This window comes from Quercus suber, unplaced genomic scaffold, assembly GCF_002906115.3.
Source record: "Quercus suber isolate HL8 unplaced genomic scaffold, Cork oak 2.0 scaffold_642, whole genome shotgun sequence".
Taxonomy (NCBI): Eukaryota; Viridiplantae; Streptophyta; class Magnoliopsida; order Fagales; family Fagaceae; genus Quercus; species Quercus suber.
Window position 1 is genome coordinate 210576 of NW_027070083.1, and position 27824 is coordinate 238399.

Genomic DNA, 27824 nt, shown 5'->3' on the forward strand with positions numbered 1-27824 from the left:
GTCTTACCCCTCAGGTGATGAAGGTTGTAACACCAGTTCACATCGTGGTGAGTCAGTCTCAGCCCCATTTTCTCATTCAGGGTATCTACACACCCTAATATCCTAAATACATTCACGGCACACTGAGTAGGAGCCAGGCGAAAATGCCTAAGGTAATTGAGAGTTACTGGCCTCATAGGGATTCTCATCCCCCCTTCTACAAAAGCGACTATTGGGATCACAATTTCACCCTCTCTCCTCTTAAGGTACCACTCCCCTTCTTCACAGTACTTCAAACTCACATTATTAGGTATTCCATAGTCGACAATGAATTTGTTCGTCATCTCGTCGGACTCAACCAACTTCTTAAACTTACCCATTCCCCAAAGATGACTAAAAGTTCTAAAAGAAGAAAAGGAAGAGTAAAATCAAGGAAATTTGGGGTCGCTAGAAAAAGAAGACTTACAGAAGTATGGCGATTCTCTTCAGGAAGAAGGCAAGTTGAACTAGACTTAAGTCACACGCATCAATGGTTGTAAGCGCGAAAATGATGAAACCAGGCGGTCCAAACAGGTACTTATACTCCCCCTTAGGTCCCCAAATGTAACCGCTTGTTCATAAAAGCCAGAGATCATACCGTTGAAAGTGGGAAACGTGGTGCCGCCAAAATTTAATGTGGACACCCATTAAGTCTTGAAACGCTAAAAACGCGCATCGGGCAGTCAAAAAGCCGCTAACATTAACACAAGCTGAAGCGGGGCGTCTCGTCTAGAGGGCCTGCAGGTATCAAAACCCTCCTCCCCGTCCGGGGGAACGTGCAGCAGGGTTTTAAGGGGCTATTGTGGGGCCCGTGGGCCTGATAGTCTCGGCCCATCGGGTAGCAGGCCCAAGGCCCATGCCGAGGAACACTGACTATTCAAGGCTAAATTGGGGAAAGCCTCCTTTCCCAATCCACGCCGAGGACCTCCTCATCCTCGGCCTGACAAGGGTGATTTTCGGGAAAGACCAGGCCCAAAGTAAGCTGTCACCCTCGCATTTAATGCATTCACCTAACCCCCCTGGCCGCATTAATAGGGATATAACCCCTTAGCAGGGCAACGTTGATCAGAGTGAACCACTCGAGTACTGATAAGGCCTCTGATGGGACAGATGACCAGAAGAGAGGCAAATGAATGATCAACAGATGGAATAAGGAGATAGGAAGATGAAGACTATATAAGGAAAGCAAGCAAAGTAAAAAGGGAATGAGGAAAAAAGAGAAGAAAAAGGCTTCCTCGGCCCATGGCCGAGGAGCATCCTCCCAGTTGTATAGAAACTCTGAGTATCTTTTTACAAATAAAGGTTCATGCTTGATGAACGACGGCCAGCGCCTAAACCTTTAACCCACTCTCTATAAATTTATTGTTTGAGCTTGATTGGGCTGAAAACCCATTCACACTCAGGGTCAATCCAAACTGAGTCCCTACAGCTGACGTGGCCATTAAAAAAAATAAAATAAAAAAATGTTATTTGGCATTAAAAAATTTTAAAAATTAATTTATTAATTTTAACTAAATAAAAAAAAAATCAAAACAAAAATCAAAATCAAAATTCATATTAATTAAGATTTAAAAGTATCTTGAACAAGAACACCAACTCAGACTTAAGATCTCAAAATTGAAAAAAAAAATCACAAATAACTCAAAAAATAAGATCACAAAATTAAATATAAGATCCACATCAGAATAAACATGAACAAGGAATTAAATAAGAACAAGATCAATATTCCAAGCTCAAAACAATCTTTGCCGAACTATAAGCATATAGAACAACACATGAACCTACTCGCAAAAGCAACAAAATATCAAATCCCAGTAGAGCTCTCTCTCTCTCTCTCTCTCTCTCTCTCTCTCTCTCTCCAATCGTGCACGCCACACTCTCTCCCGCTCTCTTTCCCAATTGCAGATATGCAACTGTACTTCTCTTTATTCTCTTTTGCTGCCAATCTGTCTCGATGGTGGCAGCGCGGCGGTGGCGTGGTTGTGGCAATGGTGGTATAAGGGTTGTGGGTTATGGGTTAGGTGGGTTGTGGGTTTTGTGGCATGGGTTTTTGCTCAGTTGTGGGGTGGTCTAATGATTGTGACGCAGTGGCGGCATGGCCGTGGGTCTTGGTTGGGTAGCTGGACTCTGAATCTCAAGAGTTCCTCCCACTCTCGCATCCTCTCAGCTCTTGGGTTCCACAAGTGACAAACCCATAAGGTCAGATCTGTTGTGGGATGTCCGAATCTTGTGTTGGTTGTGTTTGGGTTGGTAGTATTTGGGTTGGCCGGATCTGTGTTTGGGTGGCCAGATCAATGGTGGTTTGGTGTTTGGGTGGCTGTGGGTTGGTGTTTGGGTGGCTGTGGGTTGGTGTTTAGGAGGCTAGGTTGGTGTTTGGGTTGGCCAAATCTGTGTTTGGGTGGCCGGATCAATGGTGGTTTGGTGTTTGGGTGGCTGCGGGTTGGTGTTCAGGTGGCTAAGTTGGTGTTTTGGCGGTTGGATTGGTGTTTGGGTGAGTTTTTTTGTTGTTATTGGTGGTGGTTGCTAGAGTGTGTATGGTGGTGGGGTTATTTTCTGAGTTTGTGATTTTCGGATTTTAATTTTGTGTTCTTAGATCTGAGTTTGTGTTCTTCTTCAAGACGCACTTAGATCTCAATTCATGTAATTTTTTGTTTTTATTTTTGTTTTTAATTTTTTATTTAGTTAAAATTAATAAATTAATTTTTTAAATTTTTTAATTCCAAATAATATATATATATATATATATATATATTAATGGCTATGTCAGCTAATAGTACACTCCGTTTGCCACGTGTGCATTTTTCATTTTTGATGTAACGGCAGAGACTAAAATGAGACGTGTTTTCCAGGATAGAGACTAAAAGTGGTGAAAAAAAAAAAAAGTTAGAGACCAAAATGGAATCGAGTGAAAATGTAGGCCTTAAAAGTGTCTATAACTTTGAGATTAAAGGAACCCATTACATATTGTAGCTTCAATGTTGAGTAAATTGGGCCATTTTAAAATCTTCAATTCTAAGTTCTCGTTTCATTATGTGGCAACCCCAAGCAATAAATGAAGTATCATATCAATGGTTGGTGGGTTAGTGGGTATTCCATAAAAAAGAAGTTATCATATAAATAAGTGGATACAGATGAAGTGGGTTGCAGTATGGGGATATGAGTATTAATTAATGAGTAGTTGTGGAGTCTTTATTAATTGCCCTGTTCAGATGAAGCAGAGGGTAAAAGTTAAAAGAAATGATGAAAAACAAAACTTTGAAAAGAGAGAAGGGAGAAAGTATAAGCATGGCGAGGAGAGAGTAGTTAAGTACAAAGATTCTATGCTGAAAAAGGAGAAGTAACAGAGTTGTGTGAACCAATGCAGTGGTGTTCCAGCTAGGGAATTAATGAGAGAAAAACAAAACTATACGACTATGCAAGTTGTGCAGACTGAGAAGAGCAGAGACTGAACAAGGAAGCAACCAGAGATGCTTCACAAACACGTTAAGATGTGATGTGAGAAGCTAATGCAAATGCAAACAAAACATTTTTGCCAAAAAAAGTGGTCAAGGGATCACAGAACCAGATGCAGAGCGAAATGCTCCAAGGAACTAGACTCAATTCAAGCCAAATTCTTTAGCTGGCTGCATTGAGCAAAGTGGGAAAAATATCCCACATAAAGTTATCTCTGAACTAACAGAAAGTCACAATGTAATGATTATGTGAAACTGTAAATACGATGAAGATTAAGATTAAACTCAACTAGGTTGGACCATAGGAACAACACTGTGGAAGTCAAAGAGCATTTAGCAATTAACTCTTTTGTGTGTCTCAAATCTCAACAGCAATATTCCTAATATCACCATTTGATCATACATTCAAAGTTATACTTCGATGGAAAAAAAATTACAATTCCAAATGCAATATATATAATTATGCAAAATATCGAAAATATTCAAAGTTGTCTTAGAGGGAGGAAAATTACAATTCCATTGCAATGTTATTTACTTATTATCTAAAATACTCTCTCTGTCCCAAATTGTTTAGCCTAGTTTGAAAAACCTAATTATTTAAGAAAACATCATTAACTACCTTATCTCTTTGAAAAAAGTTAGAAATTTTCTAAGTTACCCTTAAACAAATTTGTTTTTCCATTTTCATGTTTTTTTTTTTTTAATTTTAAATTTTAAATTTGAATAAAGATGGCATGTATGGTGGAATTCAAAATTTAGGTTTTTAATTTTTTTTTTCATTAAAAAAATGCTCCCACAAATAAATTAAGAGCATAAAAGGAATATTAATAAATTAATGGTATTTGATTTTTCAAACAGGACATAATTTTGGGACATCCCAAAATGGAATACAGGCCAAACAATTTGGGACGGAGGGAGTAGAACTTTCCCTCTATGCTAGTTAAAGTAATTCTATGACACCGATATAAATTAGGGTCTTTCTAATTCAATTAGGACCATAATTTTTGAATTTTTACACAAATTTAAATCAAGAAAATGAAATTTTATAGTCATTGACTCAAACCCATTGTCAAACCTCACTCAACGGAACAAGCCAATATGATCTTTCACTTCTAGTAAATAAATAGTTCACTTCGGAATGGAATATACATCATGATTAAAGCATGTAACCAAATCCTTATAATTACAAAATTATAAGTGCAGGTACTCAAGAATTCTTTGGCTTTGGCTTTGGCTTTTTTGGCTTGATTGCCTTGCCCTACCTCTGGCTTAAATTCTTTTGTCCTACATTGGAAAGATGTCTTTCCTCTTTCTACCTTATAAGGAATGAACCAATGGAGTAAGAGTACCATTAGTTTGGAGATCCTTTTAAGGTAGGTACTCAAGAATTCTTTGCCTTTACTTTGGCTTTTTTGGCTTAATTGCCTTGTCTTACCTTTGGCTTGAATTCTTTTGTCCCACATTGGAAAGATGTCTTTCCTCTTTCTACCTTAAAAGGGATGAACCAATGGAGTAAAAGTACCTACAATAAGCAAAGTTGAAAAGTTGAAAAACAAGGTATTATTTTTCATAATCATCTGTCTACAACTCTAAAGTCTCTCCGCAGCTCCTTCCTTTGATATAGGAGAAATTGTAACAATTTTTAAAATTCATTACATAAGAATTACATGTAAAATTTTGATTAAATTGTATATGTATTTTATGTGAACAAAGTATTATACATAAATAAGATATATTTTAATTAATCTATATATGATTTATAAAAAAATGAAAGTTTTATTTTTTTTAAAAATGGATATGAGAAGATTTAGTATCGAATGGATAGTAGTTTTATTTTATTTTATTATATTCTTTTTATGAGTACTGCATTGAATTGTTTGTAAATTAAATTTGTTCACCTTATTTTACTATGTGATAGAGCTTTGATCCATGTTTGGGGGCACCCTTGAATCATAATTGTATTATGAGGCCCCTTTCTTTTCTTCTCTCATTTCTAATCTTCTCAAGACATGTTCTACTGCTTGGGCCCAATTTGCTGCGTTTTCCCGTGTATTCATTTTTAGTAAATCACAGATTATGAAAGACCTTACGGAGAATACAGAGTTCACACTTTGATTATTGACCTGGAAGATAGCAAAAAAATTCAAATTCTGTTTTACATTGGTTCTTTTAATGTCACATTTGCATTGATTATGGGTGACTAACTCGAGACATTCTAAATTCCTTCTCATTGAAAATTGGAGCGCCAACACCAAGCTATTTGTTGAAGACAAATATTACACTGGGTGGCCTTAGGTTCATGATACAAACTCAACCATATCATTCCTCATTTTTCATTATCAAGACTCGTGTTTTTCATCACGTAGTTCCTATCCTAATTGGTGGTCGTATGATTACTGACTAGAAGAATAAGCCATAACCATATTAATGCAATTTTTACTGAGAATAGTGGTGGATTCGCTTTAATGTGGCGTCAAGAATGCAACCTGGAGGTGCAGAGCTTCTCCCCCAACCACATTAATTAATGCAATTTTTACTGAGTAGATATGGATTCAAATGGAGATAAATTAGTGTTTCTGGTCACCCCGAGACACATCAACGACAACATACTTGGGCTCTTTTAGATAATCTAAGTCAACAAATGGACCTTCCCTGCGTCTTGCTTGGCGACTTTTTACTGTCATCTTTAGAGAAGTATAGGATGAATGAGCAACTGTTTTACGAGATACAAGCATTCAGGGCGGTATTGGATCTTGGACTAGTACTACTTTTAATGTGTGTGGCAAAAGTGGGCGAGAGAGCACTTACAGCTAGCATATATTTGGATCTTGGACTAAAGACAATTGACAAAAACGAGATTAAATGCCTGGTTCCGACCAGGAAGATAGAGAAGAAATCCAAATTCTCACGCACATTTTGGTCTTTAAATGTCTTGCATCAATCATGGGGTGACTAGCTTGAAACAATCTGAATTCCCTGTCATTGAAAATTGGAGTGCCAAGACAAAGCTATCTATTTGTTGAAGTCAAAGGATACACTGAGGTGGCCTTAGGTTTCATGATATAAGCTCATCCATATCATTCCTCATTTGTTCTTTATCAAGACTCGTGTTTTTCATCACATAGTTCCTATCCTAACGGGTGATACTGTGATAGTAAGATTACTAACTAAAAGAATATAAATCATATAACGCAAAAAAAACAAAGACTTGAGATGATATACATAATGGCCATAACTAAAGCACATCTTGCTTTGCAACATCATTTCAAATAAGCATTTCTCAGTATCAACAACTATATTAAAAGAACTACACAGAGCCAGAAAAATGGAATATAGTATAAACATCAGACATAAAATGTACGGAGGCAATGTACCACATCTGCTAGTCACCTTTGCCGGTATTCTGGAGTTGATTTCATATTCTACAATTTGCAGCTGGACAAGAAAATAATGCAAGGTGTTTAAACATATTACTTGAAAATGCATATATCATAAAACTAGCACACTTTAAAGCAATGTTTTGGACTCTTTTAACAGTTATGGAGAGTTTCAAAATCAAGAAAATCTGGATGGGATCATTACGATTGCGGAGCCCAAACCAACCCACCTCCCTCACCACAAGAGGCAGTTGATACAAAGAAAATTTGAATGCTTTTACGGTGAAATTCACTAATATATCAAGGTATGAAGTTTATAACAGAGACTTTTTTTAGGGGATGAAATTCTCTTTGGTTTCTTCTCTCAAAGAGCTTAATTGGTCTGTAAACATTAACGGGGTCATGAAAGGTCACAATGAACTAAAAGTTAACCATCATAATGAATGAGGGTACTTTTAAATTTCTCTTGTAGGGGAATCAGTGTACTCACTGCAAAAGACAAACTGGTTGAGATCAAGAGTCACCCTGCCTTGCTTTGCTGTATCAAATGAACTGAATAAATTCCTGCAACAAACAAGATTAGGAATTCATAGTAGCACAATAATATTTGAAGACTAGTATATATTGTTTAATGGATATAACTTATTTATTCCAGATTTGAGGAGTCTCAATTCAGGTAATGTGTCATATGGAGTAGGAGTTTACATGTGCTAGGGCAGACCATTTGGCAGAATCAAACCTTAAAGACTATAATGAGATCCATCAAATATAAGTCCAAAACCAGCCCATGGGCACCATGCATACCTGCCAGTCCACCATGCCCTAAACTTGTACTGTTGCCCACATTTCACTAAATCAAAAAGGTACAACATTAAACATGCACTTTTTGCGAGTATAAGGGACATTTACCGGGCAGACTGTAAAAATATACAAAGAGATATGAAGTCATCCAGCCGAAATCTCCCATTCTTCTTTTGATCAAAGCTCTGAGCAACCATGGAAAATCGTATAAGTATTTTCAACTTGATGAAACCAACTGAATACCTCAATATATAGATAATATCATAATACTTCACTATTGGAATTAGCAACATGGAAGATTCACCCCCCCCCCCCCACCCCCCCCCCCCCCCCCCCTTTCTAAACAATAGACAAGGCATACAAGGTATTATTCTAATATAAACATTTTAAGATTGCATAGCAGCAGAAAGTCTATACTGCAGAGAAACAAAAAGTGGAGCATTAATTACTTAATTGCATGATCGGAAAAAATTAAAAAAGACTCACAGAGGTAGTCACATGCATATTCAACAAGTCAGAATGACAAAAAATAAAAATAAAGCATTATTAGAAAACACAACTTTAGCTACAAGTTATAGTACGCCTTAAAAAAAAATTTTGAATACCTCCCTAGTCCTATCTTCTTCATTGAATAAAAGTTTAATATACAGTTCAAGAAAATTTTTATTGAATAACAACCAATTAAGCTTCTGAATTGTGATTAGCTGAACTTAAAAAGCTATTATATAAAGAGACGCCAAACAGGTCAAGAAAATAATTATTGAACTATCACCAATTAAACTACTGAATTGTGATTTTCTGAACTTTAAAAGCTTTTCGAAAAAAAGATATGCCAAATGAAGCACTAAAAGATGGTGCCCACCAGTTTGAATGTGAGCCACATGCACAAGTCTGTTGTGCAATGACTAATGCCCCACAGACGTGTATTTTATATCATTCCAAATCCCTAGGTGTTATTATTCCAAACTTTATGTAACTGAAAACATAAACCTTCTTAATACATTTGCCAGAGCAATTAGGAGAAAATCAGCCCTGGAGATCAAAGAATACTGAACATAATTTTCATAATAAAAGTTTCTGGCACTTATCAAAAAACCAAAAAAAAAAAAAAAAATAGTTTCTATTAAAAATATAAGCTTTACCTCACAAACTGTGTAAAAAGCAGGAGAGTCCAATGAGAAACCAATCTTCACCAACGCCTGTAACCATCACTCAGAAGTTGAGGGAAAAAAAAAAAAAGGGACTTAGGGTAATCACATGGTTTCTCATCAATAGTATTGTCAAATAAAAGGAAACCTCATTTATTCATCCAAACATTCTGGATTTTCATATATCTATAGAAAACTACCTCATATACGTCATCCGGAACAATATAGCCACGACCCCTGTAATGATGACAAAACATGAAAAGATAATTAAGGCAAATAAGTTACACAGTTACCTCACTTAACAATCTTATCATGTGAATTTATGAACATGTAAATACATCAGAGGCTTAGAGTATATAACTGAATAGCTTGTCAAACAAAATAAAAAATAAAAAATAAAAAAACCAAATCACCTTTCTCGGTCAGAGAAAGCTTGTTGAACCTGCAAAGAAATCGAAAGTAGAAAAATGTAAATGAATAAGAGATATAAAACTTAATGATACAATTGATTCTTCTACTCTTCTAAGGTGATTCATCATGGAAGAAGAAAGAAATTGGGTACCCAGAATCTACATATCAGGAATGTGACATAATCTGGCCTGCAATGACATTTTTTTTTTTTTTTTTTGTTGGTAAGTAAGAAGAAAATGACATTTACACAGAGATACATAAAATGCACACGGTTAACCCTTCAGCCAAAACTTGGCAGAAATTGGTCTCTAGCACCAGCTAAATGTACCTCACACAGTTCCCCAACAACCCTATATTTCATCATAACAATAGTTTTCAAAAACAAAGAGGTACCACCACTATGAAAAACAAGGTCAAAATAAAACAACAACTGCTCCTACATCTCATTGAAAGGCAAATCTAACAACATAATCAGTCTATAGCACCAGCTAAATTCACCTCTAACAATCTATCCCTAACAACTCAATATATCATCATATCAGGATCGTTCAAAAACAATGACCACACCACCACTTGGAAACAAACAAATTTATAATTTTTTTTTTTAAAACGCACATTAAGTCCCTAACATTTTTGGGTAAACTTCTATTTTAGTCCTGAAATTTGAAATTTTTTTTTTTACTAAAAAATTGTAAACATACCAGGTTTGTCAGTCTGTAACCTTAGCATTTATAATGCTCGCTTACGTAGCAAAATTCAATAAAGCCAAATGGCGCTCCATTATAAAAGCAAGGTTGCATAACTTGGTAGGTTTACAATTTTTGAAGAACTTTATTATAAGCAGCAAGGTTAATAAACAAGGACAAAACTTATGTACAGTACCTAAGTTTTGCCCAATAAACAATAACTCAATAAGTCCATCTATAGATGACAAAGTGATATAAGTGGGACTCAAATGAGCTTGCTAACTCAACCGTTGTGCCACAACTCGCCCACATGGCAAGCTGTGCACAAGTTGTGTCACTTTATGTGTACCAGCATCACTCTTTTTTTAGTACTAAAATAACACGTGAACATAATTTTAAGGACAAATCATATAATTTCACAAAAAAAAAAAATTAATTAAATCTCTGAATTATAAACATATATAGGAATTTCTGACCTTAAGAAGGAACTTGTTGAGTGCAACGAATTCTGACAAAAGAAAACAATTTTAACAAAATCATGAACAAGTTTTCTGAGCACCCAAACAATCAAACAAAACCAAAATAACGAATTTGAAAAGACAGTTACCATCGAAGCTCATAGTGCCATTTCTGTCAAAATCGTACATCCTGCAACATGTACCGTACAATACACACATCATCAGGTTATACAGTATATACGAATGTGTATAGATATATATATATATATATAAATACGTATAGAATAGAGAGACCTGATCATTTGCTGGACGACGGAGAGAGAGAATTCGAGGTTTCCGACGGAGAGAGCGCTCTGATCGAATTGGGAAAAAGGTCAAAAGTCGTCGTTTTTTTTTTTTAGGGCAAAAGATAGAGAAGAAAGAGGGATTTTTGGAAATTGAAACAGAAAGGAGTTGAAGAAGAAGAAGAAGAAGAAGAGAACCTTGAGCTGAGGAGCTGTGATGGTTCCGGTTTTCTCCGAGTCGACTCGCTCGAACCAGTCCTTCAGCATCGCCGTGTTCTCCATTTTTTTTATTTCTACTTCCACAAGCTCTGTGTTCTTCTAAGTGACTCAGTTCAACTCGTTCGCGAGTGAATCAGTGTAGCGAAAAATGGTGGCAATTGCCATTTATAGTCTACGGACACGGCGTCGTTTTCAATTGTAAATATTTTAGGAAAGAATAATAATATTATTTATTCATCTTAAACTTGAGTTATTACGCGGAGTCTAATTAAATATATTAGTAAAAGCCATTTTACTTGAATAATTAAATTTCATATCAAGTCAAAATTACTCATATCTTCAATCATTAGTTTGAAAGTTGGTTGGTCAATAGTACTTTTGAAATTACTTGTCTAATTAATCTGTAAAAAAATTAGGCGTCGTTTTCAATTGTAAATATTTTAGGAAAGAATAATAATATTATTTATTCATACGTGGAGTCTAATTAAGTTAACTAGTAAAAGTCATTTTCCTTGAATAATTAAATTTCCTATCAAGTCAAAGTTACTCATATTTTCAATCATCAGTTTGAAAGTTGGTAGGTCAATAGTACTTTTGAAATTACTTGTCTAATTAATCTGTAAAAAAATTAAATTGTTTTTTACAATATATATAGCAAGTTGAAATTGCTAATATTTTCATTCTTAAATTTAAGAGTGTGTTTGGATATTGTTTATTTTACTAAAAACTGAAAACATTGTAACAAAATAATTTTTAAATGTGTGAATAGCGTCGTGAGACCCATTTTTAATAAAAGTTTTGTTGTAAAAAGAGGTTTGTGGATCTTGTAAACAGTGCATGGAACCCACTGGAAAAGCCATCCCAGCTATAGAAACGCGTTTTAAAAAAAAATACAGATTCAAACGCTAGTAATCAATATCTAAACGGGTCCTAAGTGTATTATGCCAAGAGATGTATTGCATTTGACTTTTAAAATTATGCTTTCATTGATTTTACATTGAAAATTTTGTACGTACAAATTACTAATCTGGTGAAATATTCAAACGCCATATGCATCGTGCTTGCAAAAATATCTTAGACTTTCTATAAGAAAAGATCTTAGTTTTGACCAATACTTAGCAAATACGCACAAGTATTGCATTATTTTATACTAGTATGTAACCCCGTGTTACCGCATGGGACTAGTTACTTGTAATGATGCTATTGGCCAATTTTTTGTTTTTGTTTTGTTTTTGTTTTTTTGGGTTTATCACACAAATGATAGAATTAAATCAAACAATGAAAAATATATATTGAATTTTATTATTTATGTAATGTTGTTGGTCTTTTTTTTCTTTTTCTTTTTTTTTTTTTATTTTGTTTATCATACATAGGATAGCATTAGATAAAACAATGAATAAAAAAAAAGAGAATATTGCATTTTATTATTTAAAATATATAAGGGGACATTAATGGAACTTTGTTCAAAAGTTTCTAATAAAATTGGACATTAATAGCGTTTTGGAATCAGAAGTGTGTTGCAATTCACAGTTTTTAGTGGAGATGTCATCAGATAACCCCCTATAAACTTGTCTAATACGCTGTCCTTGAGTTTATTTTGAGTACGTTTCAAGCCGAAGTCAATATTGTTGTCTCTTTTAACACTTCAAATTGCCATTATTCAGTTTCACAAAATTAAAATTTACAAAACATTTTACCTTCTTGTTTTTTCAACATCCGAAGTTAAATGTTTCTATTAAAATCTAAAAGTTCACCTAACTAAAAATCATATATACGTATCTTTCATCAATTGTTAATAGCTCTACAATCTAGTATGCACCAAAAGCAATGACTAACTTGAAAGAAGAGAAAGATTACATGTTAGCATCAAACTATCACTTCCAAAAGCATCATTAATCAAAGATTAAAATGAAACTATAATTCAAAATAATTCTAACAGTTGCCTTTGTCCCAAATTGTAAGCTTCAATCTTCTCCCACCAATTGTGAGCAACTTAATCTCAAAATCCACACCTGAAAATGATTAAAACAATAATCTTGCAAAATTGTGATGATAAGATGTTTATCTTGGTAGATTCAGTTTCCACATTGAGCATTATGAATGGAGGTAACTTAACACTAACATTTAAAAGTCAAATTGGACGCATAACACAAAATTAAACTACAATTAGAAATTAATTTAATTCGATTTGAATTCTAAAATTGAACTTCAACTTAATATAATATATATATGATTATATTTTTGTCCACTTTTAACAAATTAACAAAATCTTAATCCAGACACACTAAAAACTATTAAAAAATAAGAATTGATAATTGAGCTTGGAATCTTCTTGGAGGCGCCAATGAAGCGCTAATGTATGAGAGTGTGAAGTAAGGAAGAGTGGGATTGAATATTGTGTTTAAACCCGGCCTTGCTATGAGAAATCCGTAAGGATGAGAGGGTAGTGTGTGGATCTAGTTGGTAGAGGTTGAGAGAGGAGAAGACATGGGATGACGATATGGAATTAGGAGGAAATGATGTTTTACTTTTATAGTCTTTTTCGTTGGACTCATTGATTCTAGTTGTGAGATTAAAAGAGCTCCAGACTCTATTGAGATTACCCATAAAAGTGCGCAGGTGAGATGTTCTTATTTAGGCCAATGAGTATTATCATTGTGGTTTTCTTGGCTTCCGTGTTAAATGCTAATGCATCATTTATTTGGGCACAAAATTAGAAAATTTAAATAAGATACATGACACAAAATTGGAGTCCAATCTATAATCTCCATAAAAGTGTACAGGTGAGATGTTCTTGCTTAGGCTAATGAACATTATCATTGTAGTTTTCTTGGCTTTCGTGTTAAATATTAATGCATCATTTATTTGGGCACAAAAATGAGAAAATTTAGATAAAATACATGACACAAAATTGAAGTCAAATTTATAGTCTAATTAGATTTTTTTTTTTTTTTTTTTAGTTTTGGTTAAGACAAGTGGTGCAAAATTGAGAATCCAATTGAAATCTAATTGGATTTTCTCTTTGCTTCACCTATTATTATATATATAGATATATAGATTGGGTGAGTACAACTATTTAAAGGTTGACTATACATATAACTAGCTTGTAACTTCATGTATATACATGAATATAATTAAAATATATACATTAAAATGCATAGTATAATTCTTACCTATATAATTTAAATATTATTGATAGTCATTCTTTTTTTTTTTTTAACTTTTTAAAAAGTCTTGTAAGAATATTACTCCATTAAGTAGAAAATGTAAATTGTCCATATTTTAAAAAAAAAAATTATGTTCATTAATTCTAAACTTTTTGGTTTTTGCATGGTACTTTACTTTTAAAAAATCAAGTACTGGGTAAATTTTTTTTTTTCACTTTTTTTTTTCTTTTGTAAATTTATATTATTAAGTGGATTATAAATATTTCAAATAGTAATTAATATTTAGTTTGTGGACTGTGTGGTGATTTATCTTTATTTTTTTTCTTTTTGTATGGATTTTTTTTTTCACTTTTTTTTTTTCTTTTGTAAATTTATATTATTAAGTGGATTATAAATATTTCAAATAGTAATTAATATTTAGTTTGTGGACTGTGTGGTGATTTATCTTTATTTTTTTTCTTTTTGTATGGCACTTTACCTTCAAGAAATCAAATACTGAGTAATTTTTTTTCACTTTTTTTTTTCTTTTGTAAATTTTATATTATTAAGTAGATTATAAATATTTAAGATAGTAATAATATTTAGAGTGTGGATTATGGAGTGATTTATATTTATGTCTTTTTTTTTTCTTTTTATATGGTATTTTACTTTCAAAAAATCAAGTATTGCGTAATTTTTTTTTCTCTTCTGTAAATTTTTTTCATTTATTCATTTCTATCGACTATACTTTTCAAATTCTCAATCACTATATTTTTTAAGTTTCTCAAGGTTATCATTTTTTTTTTACATTTTATTTTGAATTGATCAAATCTATGTAATTTGGAATGAAATTATCCATCACTTTTTCCCTATAAAATTCATTAATTTTTTGCCTAGTTTTATTTTTTAGGTTATGATGATTATTCATTAACTTATCATTATCCCTTTCTAATTTTTCTTTTAAAAACCTATCAAATTTTAATTTAAGGGATTATTATTATTTTGATTGTTAAGTTTGGATTAAAAAAATAATTTTGTTTTATAAAATGATAATGATAAGTTTGAATTTAAGTTGGACTTGTTGGAGAAATAGAGTTTCACTCCTTACTAACTTTGGACTAAATAAAGATAATTTTATTTAAATAAAATGATAATTTTATTTAAATATTGTGCTGACATGAAAAATTGTGAGAGTTTCAAAAGTTTTGATTTTATATATATACTAGTCGCTACCCCATGCGATACACGGAAAAACTATTGCCTCTGAAAAAAAAATCCAACAATGTGTAAACAGGCATTTTGAAAAAAAAAATTTAATTGAAATTAATCCAAACAAATAAGTAATCAACCAAAAATATAGCTTTTAATAAGAAAATAAAAAATCACATGAACCTAAATAAAAAGCATTTAAGGTGAAGAATTAAGATCAACCTACTAAGACGCAAATACCAAAAATCCCAAGACTTAAAACTTCAAAATTTATAGAATCCCCAAATTCTACTTCAAAACCAAACCGAATTCAACAAATTTATATATAACATTCCAAATAAAAATTTATCGTTCCCTAGGCTGGAAGACATAGGTCGCATCTTTGATTTTTCTCCAAAAAAATAGAGATGCTTTATCTGCCACGATTATCAACATGAGTCTTTCCTTTTTCTTTTTTTTTGAGTCCTATCATAATTTTTTTTTTTTTATATAGATTATCAACGTTTGAGTTTGAGTTTAAGTTGGACTTGTTAAAGAGATAGAGTTTCACTCCTTGTTAAGTTTTGCTTAAATAAAAATAATTTTATTTAAAAAAATGATTATGATGAGTTTGAGTTTAAGTTGAACTTATTAGAGAGATAGAGTTTCATTCCTAGTTAAGTTTGGACTAAAAATAATAATTTTATTTAAATAAAATGATAATTTTATTTAAATATTGTGCTAAAGCGGAAAATTGTGAGAGCTTCAGAGACTTTGGTTTTTATTTTTTTAAAAATTTGATAATGATGAGTTTGAGTTTGAGTTTAAGTTGGACTTATTAGAGAGATAAAGTTTCACGCTTAGTTAAATTTGGACAAAAAATAATAATTTTATTTAAATAAAATGATAATTTTATTTAAATATTGTGCTGATGTGGAAAATTGTGAGAGTTTCAGAGGTTTCGGTTTTATATATGTCTATAGATTAGGCATTTGGCCTTATCGTAATTTCTTTATTATAAACTTTATCCACATTATCTCTTTCTCTATCTTGCATGATAATTTGAATGTTATTTTCAATTATTAATATTATTAGATGGTTTAAATATTACGAGGCAATAGCATTATGGATATCAGCATGAGGCTGAGGAGAAGGCAGCTCGGGAATCATTATTATGATTGGCACAAATCTTTCGGTTTATGTTAACAATTCTATTATATTCTACCTATGTGAAAATATTTTTGTGTTATAAGCTTTTTGAACCATGGAATGATGTAAGGATAAATTAAAATGAATTAGAAGCTAACTTTATTTAGTGGTTAGTTAATGCGATTGCAGGGGGTTTATTTATTTTTATAAGTACTGTATCAAGCTGTTTATACTTTATAGATTAATATTTGTTCACCTTATTTTCCATTACGTGGTAGAGTGTTATTCCACTTTGGGGGCACCCTTGATTTGATGTGGCAAAAAGGGTTGGGGTTCGCTGACCGTACCTCAACTCGAACTTTTTGACATGAAGTAAAAATGGTTTAACATTGCACAATTGAAACTCAATTAAACAAAAGTTTAAAAAAAAATTGATTTTTTTTAAAATCACGTGATAATGCCATTCAAATACAATGGTTTCAAGAAAAAAAAAATCCAGACTTTTATCTAGTTGCCTACAAATGAATTGAAAAATGAATTATTGAGCATTCTTGTTACTTGAATAATGCGATATGACAAAGTATATGTCAAGATAAATTGGTTGCAATAAAATTTAAAACATATATTTGAAATTATAGATAGGTGAGGGAGGAAGAATTTGAATTTTGGTTCACCTCATAAATGAAACTAGGCCAAGTCTTTGAATTACAAGAACTGTTGACCACCTCTGGGAAAGAAGGATGAGATAACCACATGGTTTGGAACCTGAAAGGTTGGTGGGTTCTCATTTCATTATGTGGCAACCCCAAGCAATAAATCAAGTATAATATAAATGGTTGGTGGGTTAGTGGGTATTCCATAAAAAAGAAGTTATCGTATAAATAAGTGGATGCAGATGAAGTGGGTTGCAGTATGTGGATACGAGTATTAATTAATTAGTAGTTGTGGAGCCTTTATTAATTGCCCTGTTCAGATGAAGTAGAGGGTAAAAAGTTAAAAGAAAGGATGGAAAAAAAACTTTGAAAAGAGAGAAGGGAGAAAGTATAGCATGGCAAGGAGAGAGTAGTTGAGTACAAAGATTCTATGCTGAGAAAGAAGAAGTAACAGAGTTGTGTGAACCAATGCAGTAGTGTTCCAGCTAGGGAATTAATGAGAGAAAAACAAAACTATACGACTATGCAAGTTGTGCAGACTAAGAAGAGTAGAGACTGAATGGGGAAGCAACCAAAGATGCTTCACAAACACGTTAAAGATGTGATGTGAGAATATGATGATGCAAATGAAAACAAAACTTTTGTCAAATGCTTATATAGAAAACTTGGCCATTGATTTTAGGGTTGTGTTAACGGGCACCGTAAGGTGCCCATTAACAACACCTTTTTTACTTCTTTTTTACAATTTTTTTGTCCACTTACCTAACTTTTTGCAACTTTATACTATTTTTTACACATTTTTATAACTTTTTGTAGCTTTTTGAATGAAAAATACATCCTTAACCAGCACCACATCGGTGCTGGTTAACATTTGCCTTAATTTTAACATGTAAATGCAAATGCAAACAAAACTTTTTCTACCAAAAAAAAGTGGTCAAGGGGTCATAGAACCAAACAAAATGCTCTAAGGTACTAGACTCAACTCAAGCCAAATTCTTCAGCTGGTTGCATTGAGCAAAGTGGGAAAAATATCCCACATAAAGTTATCTCTAAATTAAGAGAAAGTAACAATGTAATGATTATGTGAAGCTGTAAATACGATGAAGATTAAGATTAAACTCAACTAGGTTAGGCCATAGGAGCAACACTGTGGAAGTCAAAGAGCATTTAGCAGTTAACTCTTTTATGTGTCTCAAATCTCAATAGTGTTGAAACGCCAATTTAACTTTGCTAACAAAGTCGTGTTCTTTTCCTTAGTAGCATGAATCCCCAGACCTCCTTCCTTTTTAGGTTTGGTGATTTTCTTCTAACCAATAAGGTGTAGCTTTTTCTTGTTCTCAGAAGATCCCCAGAGGAAATTGCGACTAAGCCTATCCACATTCTTCAATTTTTTTGGCAAAAGGGTAGAGCACTGCATTGAGTAGTTTGGGATGGTAGACGTCACTGACTAGGTAAGAACCAGCCTACCAGCAAAGGAAAGAAGATTTGCTTTCTAGCCCGCTGGACGACTCTGCATTCTCTCAATAATGAAGCTGAAATCTTGGGGAGAGGAGGCATGCTTGATGGGAAACCCCAGATATTTCCCTAAGATAGGGGTGGATCTAAACTCCAATAAATTGCAAAAAGCTAACCTGTCTTCACGGGGCACATTTGGAGAAAAGAATACCCTTGACTTTTCACAACTCACCTTCTGACCTGATAAGGAGCAAAATGTATCTAAGGCATCCCTGACAGCCACATAGTTTTTCCTATCCGCCTTAGCAAATAAGACAAGGTCATCCGCAAAGAATGAATGAGAGAAAGCCAACCTTCCTCGAGATGCCTTAAGCGGATTCCAAAGCTTTGCTTCACACTTTTCCATTATCAAGGCCCCTAAGACCTCCTTGCAAAGAATGAAAAGATAGGGAGATAGAGGGTCTCCCTGTCTAATACCCCGAAATGGCTGAAACGATTCCAAGGCTCCCCTATTGAAAAGAATAGCAATTGAAGAGGAAGAGACACAACTTATAATCAAAGTGATGAGGTCTTTAGGGAACTTGAACAATGAAAGAGTTTCCCTTATAAAGTTCCATTTCAAGTGACCGTAAGTTTTCTCTAAATCTATCTTTATAGCCATAACCCCACTGCTCCCCTTTTTCTTGGACATAGAATGGATCAGCTCTTGGACTAAAATTGCATTGTCTACCCCTCTCCTCCCAGGAACAACTGCTGTTCAGAGAGGAGAGACCAACCCAAGGAGCATAGTCCGAATTTTGGTCACTATAAGCTTGGTAACAACCTTATAGATTGAGTTATAGAGACTTATAGGCCAATAGTTACCTAGGGATTTCGGATTGGTACATTTCGGGATAAGGGTGACAAGGGTCCTGTTTAGGTACTCAGGAACCTTCCTTGAAGAGAAGACTGTCTTTACTTCATCCTTGACAGAATTTCCAACCAAATGCCAAAATCTCTGGAAGAAACCCGCATGAAGGCCATCTAGGCTCGGAGCTTTATAGGGCTTTAAGGATCAGAGAGCCGCATGGATTTCAACCTCAGATATTGGGCTATCTAAAGTTGCTATGTCATCTTCCTGAAGGCAAACTCTCCAGAGGGGGGGGGGGGGGACCACGCAATAGCCGGAACACTACACTGGTTGGATGAAAAGAGCTCCATATAGCCAGCTCTAATGAACTCAGCAATTTCACTATCTCCGTTTAGCCAATTTCCCATCCTATCTTTCATACAAGTAATGTGGTTTCTTCTACGACAAACCAGGGCAGAGGCATGATAAAATGTTGTGTTCCTATCCCCTTTTACCAGTCTAGAGATATGGGCTTTCATGGCCTAAAAATCCTCTTCTAGCTTGGACACCTCCAAGAATTCTATTCGGAGAGATTGCTCTAATTTAATGAGGAAGTCATTTGGATGGTTAGCAAGGGATGCTTGAATCCTTCTTAGCCTGGCTCGAATCTTGTTCTTCCTATAAAATATGTTACCAAAGCGAGCCTTATTCCATTCCCTAGCACGGGTAGTGAAACTAGCCACAACTATAGAAAGACCTAGTGCATCTAACCAAGAACTGCTAACCACCTCTGGGAAAGAAAGATCAGATAACCACATGGGTTGGAACCTGAAAGGTTGGTGGGTTCTCTTTCATTATGTGGCAACCCCAAGTAATAAATCAAGCATAATATAAATGGTTGGTGGGTTAGTGGGAATTCCTTAAAAAAGAAGTTATCGTATAAATAAGTGGATGCAGATGAAGTGGGTTGCAGTATGTGGATACGAGTATTAATTAATGAGTAGTTGTGGAGCCTTTATTAATTGCCTTGTTTAGATGAAGCAGAAGGTAAAAAGTTAAAAGAAAGGATGGAAAACAAAACTTTGAGAAGAGAGAAGGGAGAAAGTATAGCATGGGAAGGAGAGAGTAGTTGAGTACAAAGATTCTATGCTGAGAAAGGAGAAGTAATAGAGTTGTGTGAACCAATGCAGTGGTGTTCCAGTTAGGGAATTAATGAGAGAAAAACAAAACTATTCGACTATGCAAGTTGTGCAGATTGAGAAGAGCAGAGACTAAACAAGGAAGCAACCAGAGATGCTTCACAAACACGTTAAAGATGTGATGTGAGAAGCTGATGATGCAAATGAAAACAAAACATTTGTCAAATGCTTATATAGAAAACTTGGCCATTAATTTTAGGGTTGTGTTAACGGGCACTGTAAGGTGCCCGTTAACAACACCTTTTTTACTTTTTTTTTTATACAAAATTTTTGTCCTCTTTTCTTACTTTTTGCAACTTTATACTATTTTTTACACATTTTTATAACTTTTTGCAGCTTTTTGCATGAAAAATACATCCTTAACCAGCACCACATTGGTGCTGGTTAACATTTGCCTTAATTTTAACATGTAAATGCAAATGCAAACAAAACTTTTTTTGCCAAAAAAAAGTGGTCAAGGGGTCACAGAAATAGATGCAGAGCGAAATGCTCCAAGGTAATAGACTCAACTCAAGCCATGTTCTTCAGCTAGTTGCATTAAGGAAAGTGGGAAAAATATCCCACATAAAGTTATCTCTGAATTAAGAGAAAGTCACAATGTGATGATTATGTGAAGCTGTAAATACGATGAAGATTAAGATTAAACTCAACTAGGTTAGGCCATAGGAACAACACTGTGGAAGTCAAAGAGCATTTAGTAGTTAACTCTTTTGTGTGTCTCAAATCTCAACAGTAATGGTCCCAATATNGTGATAGATGGAACTGCCATTAAATGACTTATTAATAGATGAGTAGTTCACTTCTAGCAGATAAAAAGTTCACTGTGGAATGCTATATACATCATGATTAAAGCATGTTACCAGATCCTTATAATTACATAATTATAAGCAAAGTTGAAAAACAAGATATTATTTTTCATAATCATTTGTCTACAACTCTAAAGTCCCTCTTTGCGGCTCCACCCTCGGATGCAAGAGAAATTGGAACAATTTTTAAAATTCATTACATAAGAATTACATGTAAAATTTTGATTAAATTGTATATGTATTATATGTGATCAGAGAATTATACATAAATGAGATATATTTTGTTTAATCTATATATAATTTACAAGAAAATGAAAGTTTTATTTTTTAAGAAATGGAAATGAAAAGATTTAGTATCAAATGAAGTAGTTTTATTTATTTATTTTAATGAGTACTGCATTGAATTTTTATAAATTAAATTTGTTCACCTTATTTTACTATGTTATTGAGCTTTGAGCCATGTCTGGGAGCACCCTTGAATCATAATTGTATTATGAGGCCCCTTTCTTTTCTTTTCTCATTTCTAATCTTTGTCAAGACATGTTCTACTGCTTGGGCCCAATTTGCTGGGTTTTCCCGTGTATGCATTTTTAGTAAATCACAGATTATGAAAGAGCTTATGGAGAATACAGATTTCACACTTAGATTATTGACCTGGAAGATAGCAAAAAAATTCAAATTCTGTTTTACATTGGTTCTTTAATGTCACATTTGCATTGATTATGGGGTGACCAGCTTGAGACATTCTAAATTCCTTCTCATTGAAAATTGGAGTGCCAACACAATGGTATTTGTTGAAGACAAATGTTACACTGGGTGGCCTTAGGTTCATGATACAAACTCAACCATATCATTCCTCATTTTTTCATTATCAAGACTCGTGTTTTTCTTCACGTAGTTCCTATCCTAATTGGTGGAATACGATTACTGACTAGAAGAATAGGCCATAACCCTATTAATGCAATTTTTACTGAGAAAGTGAGAATAGCTGTGGATTAGCTTTAATGTGGCGTCAAGAATGCAACTTGGAGGTGCTAAGCTTCTCCCCCAACCATATTAATTAATGCAATTTTACTGAGCAGATATGGATTCAAATGGAGATTAACTGGTGTTTCTGGGCATCCCGAGACACATCATCGACAACATACTTGGGCTCTTTTAGATAATCTAAGTCAACAAATGGACCTTCCCTGCGTCTTGCTTGGCGACTTTTTACTGTCATCTTTAGAGAAGTATAGGATGAATGAGCGACTGTTTTACGAGATACAAGCATTCAGGGCGGTATTGGATCTTGGACTGGTACTACTTTTAATTGTGTGGCAAAAGTGGGCGAGAGACCACTTACAGCAAGCATATATTTGGATCTTGGACTAAAGACAATTGACAAAAACGAGGTTAAATGCCCAAGCTACTTTGGTACCGATCGGGAAGATAGAGAAGAAAGCCAAATTCTCTTGCACATTGCGGTCTTTAAATGTCTTGTATCAATCATGGGGTGACTAGCTTGAAACAATCTGAATTCCCTGTCATTGAAAATTGGAGTGCCAAGACAAAGCTATTTGTTGAAGTCAAAGGATACACTGAGGTGGCTTTAGGTTCATGATACAAGCTCATCCATATCATTCCTCATTTTTTTCATTATCAAGACTCATGTTTTTCATCATATAGTTCCTATTTTAATGGGTGATACTGTGATAGTAAGATTACTAACTAAAAGAAATATAAATCATACAACACAAAAAAACAAAGACATGAGATGATATACATAGTGGCCATAACTAAAGCAAATCTTGCTTGGCAACATCATTTCAAATAAGCATTTCTCAGTATCAACAACTATATTAAAAGAACTACACAGAGCCAGAAAAATGGAATATAGTATAAACATCAGACAAAAAATGTGTGGAGGCAATGTACCGCAACTGCTAGTCACCTTCGCCTGGTATTCTGGAGTTGATTTCATATTCAAAGATATTACTTAACAATGCATATATCACAAAACTAGGACACTTTAAAGCAATGTTTTGGACTCTTTTTAACAGTTATGGAGAGTTTCAAAATCAAGAAAATCTTTTTTTTTTTTTTGATAAGTAACAAGTTATATTGATATAAAAAAGGAACACCCTAGTACACAAGAAAATCTAGGATGGGATCAATGAGATTGCAGAGTCCCAAACCAACCCTCCTCCCTCACCACAAGAGGCAGGTGATACAAAGAAAATTTGAACGATTTTACAGTGAAAGTCACTAATATATCAAGGTACGAAGTTTATAACAGAGACTTTTTTTAAGGGATGAAATTCTCTTTGGTTTCTTCTCTCACAGAGCTTAATCAGTCTGTGAACACTAAAGGGGTCATGAAAGGTCACAATGAACTAAAAATTAACCATCATAATGAATCAGGGTACTTTTAAATTTCTCTTGTAGAGGAATCAGTGTACTCACTACAAAAGACAAACTGGTTGAGATCAAGAGTCACCCTGCCTTGCTTTGCAGTATCAAATGAACTGAATAAATTCCTGCAACAAACAAGATTAGGAATTCATAGTAGCGCGATAATATTTGAAGACTAGTATATATAGTTTAATGGATATAGCTTATTTATTCCAGATTTGAGGAGTCTCAATTCAGGTAATGTGTCATATGGAGTAGGAGTTTACATGTGCTAGGGCAGACCATTTGTCAGAATCAAACCTAGAAGACTATAACGACTTAATGAGATCCATCAAATATAAGTCCAAAACCAGCCCATGGGCACCATGCATACCCACCAGTCCACCATGCCCTAAACTTGTACTGTTGTCCACATTTCACTAAATCAAAAAGGTACAACATTAAACATGCACTTTTTGCAAGTATAAGGGACATTTACCAGGCAGACTGTAAAAATATACAAAGAGATATGAAGTCATCCAGCCGAAATCTCCCATTCTTCTTTTGATCAAAGCTTTGAGCAACCATGGAAAATCGTATAAGTATTTTCAACTTGATGAAACCAACTGAATACCTCAATATATAGATAATATCATACTACCTCACTATTGGACTTAGCAACATGGAAGATTCTCCCCCACCACCCCCCACCAAAACAATAGACAAGGCAAACAAGGTATTATTCTAACATAAGCATATTAAGATTGCATAACAGCAGAAAGTCTATAATGCAGAGAAACAAAAAGTGGAGCATTAATTACTTAATTGCATGATTGGCAAAAAATAAAAAAGACTCACAGAGGTAGTCACATGTATATTCAACGAGTCAGAATGACAAAAAAAAAAAAAAAGCATTACTAGAAAACAAAACTTTAGCTACAAGTTATTATATGCCTTAAAAAAAATATGAGTACCTCCCTAGTCCTATCTTCTTCATTGAATAAAAGCTTAATATACAGGTCAAGAAAATTTTTATTGAATAACAACCAATTAAGCTTCTGAATTGTGATTAGCTGAACTTAAAAAGCTATTATATAAAGAGACGCCAAACAGGTCAAGAAAATAATTATTGAACTATCACCAATTAAACTACTGAATTGTGATTTTCTGAAATTTAAAAGCTTATAGAAAAAAAGATATGCCACATGAAGCACCAAAAGATGGTGCCCACCAGTTTGAATGCGAGCCACATGCACAAGTCTGTTGTGCAATGACTAATGCCCCACAGACGTGTATTTATGACTTTATCATTCCAAATCCCTAGGTGTTATTAGTCCAAACTTTATGTAACTGAAAACATAAACCTTCCTAATACATTTGCTAGAGCAATTAGGAGAAATTTAGTAACGGAGAAAATCAGCCCTGGAGATCAAAGAACTCTGAACATAATTTTCATAATAAAAGTTTCTGGCACTCATCAAAAAACCAAAAAAAAAAAAAAAAAAAAAAGTTTCTATTCTTATTTGTCAAAAATATAAGCTTTACCTCACAAACTGTGTAAAAAGCAGGAGAGTCCAATGAGAAAACAATCTTCACCAACGCCTGTAACCATCACTCAGAAGTTGAGGAAAAAAAAAGGATACTTAGGGTAATTACATGGTTTCTCATCAATAGTATTGTCAAATAAAAGGAAACCTCATTTATTCATCCAAACATTCTGGATTTTCATATATCTACAGAAAACTACCTCATATACGTCATCCAGAACAATATAGCCACGACCCCTGTAATGATGACAAAACATGAAAAGATAATTAAGGTGAATAAAATACTCAGTTACATCACTTAACAATCACATCATGTGAATTTATGAACATGTAAATACATAAGAGGCTTAGAGTATATAACTGAATAGCTTGTCAAACCAAAAAAAAAAAAAAAAAAAAAAAAACCAAACCACCTCTCTCGGTCAGAGAAAGCCTGTTGAACCTGCAAAGAAATCGAAAGTAGAAAAATGCAAATGAATAAGAAATAATAAAACTTAATGATACAATTGATTCATCTACTCTTCCTAGGGGATTCATCATGGAAGATGAAAAAAAATTGGGTACCCAGAATCTACCTATCAGAAATGTTACATAATATGGCCTGCAATGACATTTACTCAGAGATACATAAAATGCACACGTTTAACCCTTCAGCCAAAACTTGGCAGAAATTGACATTGCAGAAATTGGTCTCTAGCACCAGCTAAATTTACCTCACACAGTTCCCCGAGAACCCAATATTTCATCATAACAATAGTTTTCAAAAACAAAGAGGTACCACCACTATGAAAAACAAGTCAAAATAAAACAACTGCTCCTACATCTCATTGAAGGGCAAAACTACCAACATAATCAGTCTATAGCACCAGCTAAATTCACCTCTAACAATCTATCCCTAACAACTCAATATATCATCATATCAGGATTGTTCAAAAACAATGACCACACCACCACTTGGAAACAAACAAATTTATAATTTTTTTTTAAATGCACATTAAGTCCCTAACATTTTTGGGTAAAGTTCTATTTTAGTCCTATATTTGAATTTTTTTTTTTTTTTTTTGGCTAAAAAATTGTAAACATACCAGGTTTGTCATTCTGTAACCTTAGCATTTATAATGCTCGCTTACATGGCAAAATTCAATAAAGCCAAATGGCGCTCCGTTATAAAAGCAAGGTTACAGAAGGACTAACTTGGCAGGTTTACAATTTTTGAAGAACTCTATTATAGCAGCAAGGTTAATAAACAATAACTCAATAATTCTATTTATAGCTGATAAAGTGATATAAGTGGGACCCAAATGAGCTTGCTAACTCAACCGTTCAGCTTTTTTTTTTTTTTTTACGCGTTTTCAGCCCTTTTTTATTGTAACAGTACCGTAGCGGTTACTGTTTAATAAACAGTAATCGCAATAGTTGACTTGTCAGAACAAATTTCACAGTTTATAGATTACAAATTTCACTTTCAACAATTTTTTCATTAAAAATTAGTCCATTAAAAATAGATCTATGGAACTATTCATACGTTAAAAAAAAATATATATATATATATATATTTTTTTTTTTTCAGTTTTTAGTTTCAGTTTTCAGCTGATGCAAACCGATACTAAATTTGCTCTATTTTACTTTCCTCCCTCTCCCTCAATCTAAACGGATCATAGGAAGGAACTTGTTGAGTGCAACGAATTCTGACAAAAGAAAACAAATTTAACAAAATCATGAACAAGTTTTCTAAGCACCCAAACAATCAAACTCAACCTAAACAACGAATTTGAAAAACAGTTACCATCGAAGCCCAAAGTGCCATTTCTGTCAAAATCGTACATCCTGCAACATGTACCGTACAATACACACATCATCAGGTTATACAGAATATACGTATGTGTATATATATATATATAAATACGTATGGTATACGTATAGACTAGAGAGACCTGATCATTTGCTGGACGACGGAGAGAGAGAATTCGAGGTTTCCAACGGAGAGAGCGCTCTGATCGAGTTGGGAAAAAGGTCAAAAGTTGTCGTTTTTTTTTTAGGGCAAAAGATAGAGAAGAAAGAGGGATTTTTGGAAATTGAAATAGACAAAAAGGAGATTGAAGAAGAAGAAGAAGAAGAACCTTGAGCTGAGGAGCTGTGATGGTTCCGGTTTTCTCCGAGTCGACTCGCTCGAACCAGTCCTTCAGCATCGGTGTGTTCTCCATTTTTTCGATTTCTACTTCCACAAGCTCTGTGCTCTCTGTGACTCAGATCAACTCGTTCGCAAGTGAAACAGTGAAGTGAAAAATGGTGGCAAACTGGCAATTGCCATTTATAGGACTTTATAGACACGGCGTCGTTTTCAATTGTAAATATTTTAGGAAAGAATAATAATATTATTTATTCATCTTAAACTTGAGTTATTACGCGGAGTCTAATTAAATCCATTACTAAAAGTCATTTTACTTGAATAATTAAATATCATATCAAGTCAAAATTACTCATATCTTCAATCATTAGTTTGAAAGTTAGTAGGTAGGTTTCCAAAATAAAAAATAAAAAAAGTTGGTAGGTCAATATTACTTTTGAAATTACTTGTCTAACTAATCTGTAAAAAAATTAAATTGTTTTTTACGGTCTATATAG

General features: G+C 33.7%; 2 protein-coding genes across 9 annotated transcripts; both read right to left on the reverse strand.

Moving 5' to 3' along the window:
- Positions 1 to 4872: 4872 nt before the first annotated feature.
- On the reverse strand, positions 4873 to 11013 carry LOC112012856 (uncharacterized). 2 transcript variants are annotated; one of them, XM_024045232.2, is made up of 10 exons: positions 10834 to 11011; positions 10646 to 10704; positions 10501 to 10541; positions 10370 to 10401; positions 9210 to 9238; positions 8997 to 9033; positions 8791 to 8847; positions 7757 to 7833; positions 7338 to 7411; positions 6658 to 6905 (listed from the first exon to the last, which is right to left on the reverse strand). In XM_024045232.2, exons 1-10 carry the CDS (start codon positions 10915 to 10917, stop codon positions 6886 to 6888), a joined length of 510 nt encoding a protein of 169 aa, XP_023901000.1. In that variant the 5' UTR covers positions 10918 to 11011; the 3' UTR covers positions 6658 to 6885. The 2 variants fall into 2 exon arrangements, with proteins under 2 accessions (XP_065621674.1, XP_023901000.1); XM_065765602.1 differs by lacking the exons at positions 6658 to 6905; positions 7338 to 7411; positions 7757 to 7833 and adding an exon at positions 4873 to 4992 and having other exon boundaries at positions 10834 to 11013.
- Positions 11014 to 23019: 12006 nt separating this feature from the next.
- Positions 23020 to 27510, reverse strand: LOC112012857 (uncharacterized). Of its 7 annotated transcripts, none has more exons than XR_010625862.1 (7): positions 27320 to 27506; positions 27134 to 27192; positions 26986 to 27026; positions 25400 to 25436; positions 25198 to 25254; positions 23725 to 23798; positions 23020 to 23226 (listed from the first exon to the last, which is right to left on the reverse strand). XR_010625862.1 is itself a non-coding variant. In XM_065765594.1 (6 exons), the coding sequence occupies exons 1-5, from the start codon at positions 27401 to 27403 to the stop codon at positions 25245 to 25247; spliced, it is 231 nt and encodes a 76-aa protein (XP_065621666.1). In that variant the 5' UTR covers positions 27404 to 27506; the 3' UTR covers positions 23501 to 23798; positions 25198 to 25244. The 7 variants fall into 7 exon arrangements, 3 of the variants coding, with proteins under 3 accessions (XP_065621666.1, XP_065621665.1, XP_065621667.1); XR_010625860.1 differs by having other exon boundaries at positions 23725 to 24226; XR_010625863.1 differs by lacking the exon at positions 23020 to 23226 and adding an exon at positions 25613 to 25641 and having other exon boundaries at positions 23501 to 24226; positions 27320 to 27510.
- Positions 27511 to 27824: the final 314 nt, after the last annotated feature.

What these genes read in the sequence shown, in the direction of transcription:
- LOC112012856 (XM_024045232.2), bottom strand. Translation starts at nt 10,917, where the DNA reads ATGGAGAACACGGCGATGCTGAAGGACTGGTTCGAGCGAGTCGACTCG. An exon ending in CTTTTTACACAGTTTGTGAG is followed by an intron (nt 7,834 to 8,790) that starts GTAAAGCTTATA and finishes ATGGTTGCTCAG; the next exon opens with AGCTTTGATCAAAAGAAGAA. An exon ending in ATATTTTTACAGTCTGCCCG is followed by an intron (nt 7,412 to 7,756) that starts GTAAATGTCCCT and finishes TGTTTGTTGCAG; the next exon opens with GAATTTATTCAGTTCATTTG.
- LOC112012857 (XM_065765594.1), bottom strand. Translation starts at nt 27,403, where the DNA reads ATGGAGAACACACCGATGCTGAAGGACTGGTTCGAGCGAGTCGACTCG. An exon ending in TCACAGCTCCTCAGCTCAAG is followed by an intron (nt 27,193 to 27,319) that starts GTTCTTCTTCTT and finishes CAACTCGATCAG; the next exon opens with AGCGCTCTCTCCGTTGGAAA. An exon ending in TGGCACTTTGGGCTTCGATG is followed by an intron (nt 25,437 to 26,985) that starts GTAACTGTTTTT and finishes TCATCATTACAG; the next exon opens with GGGTCGTGGCTATATTGTTC.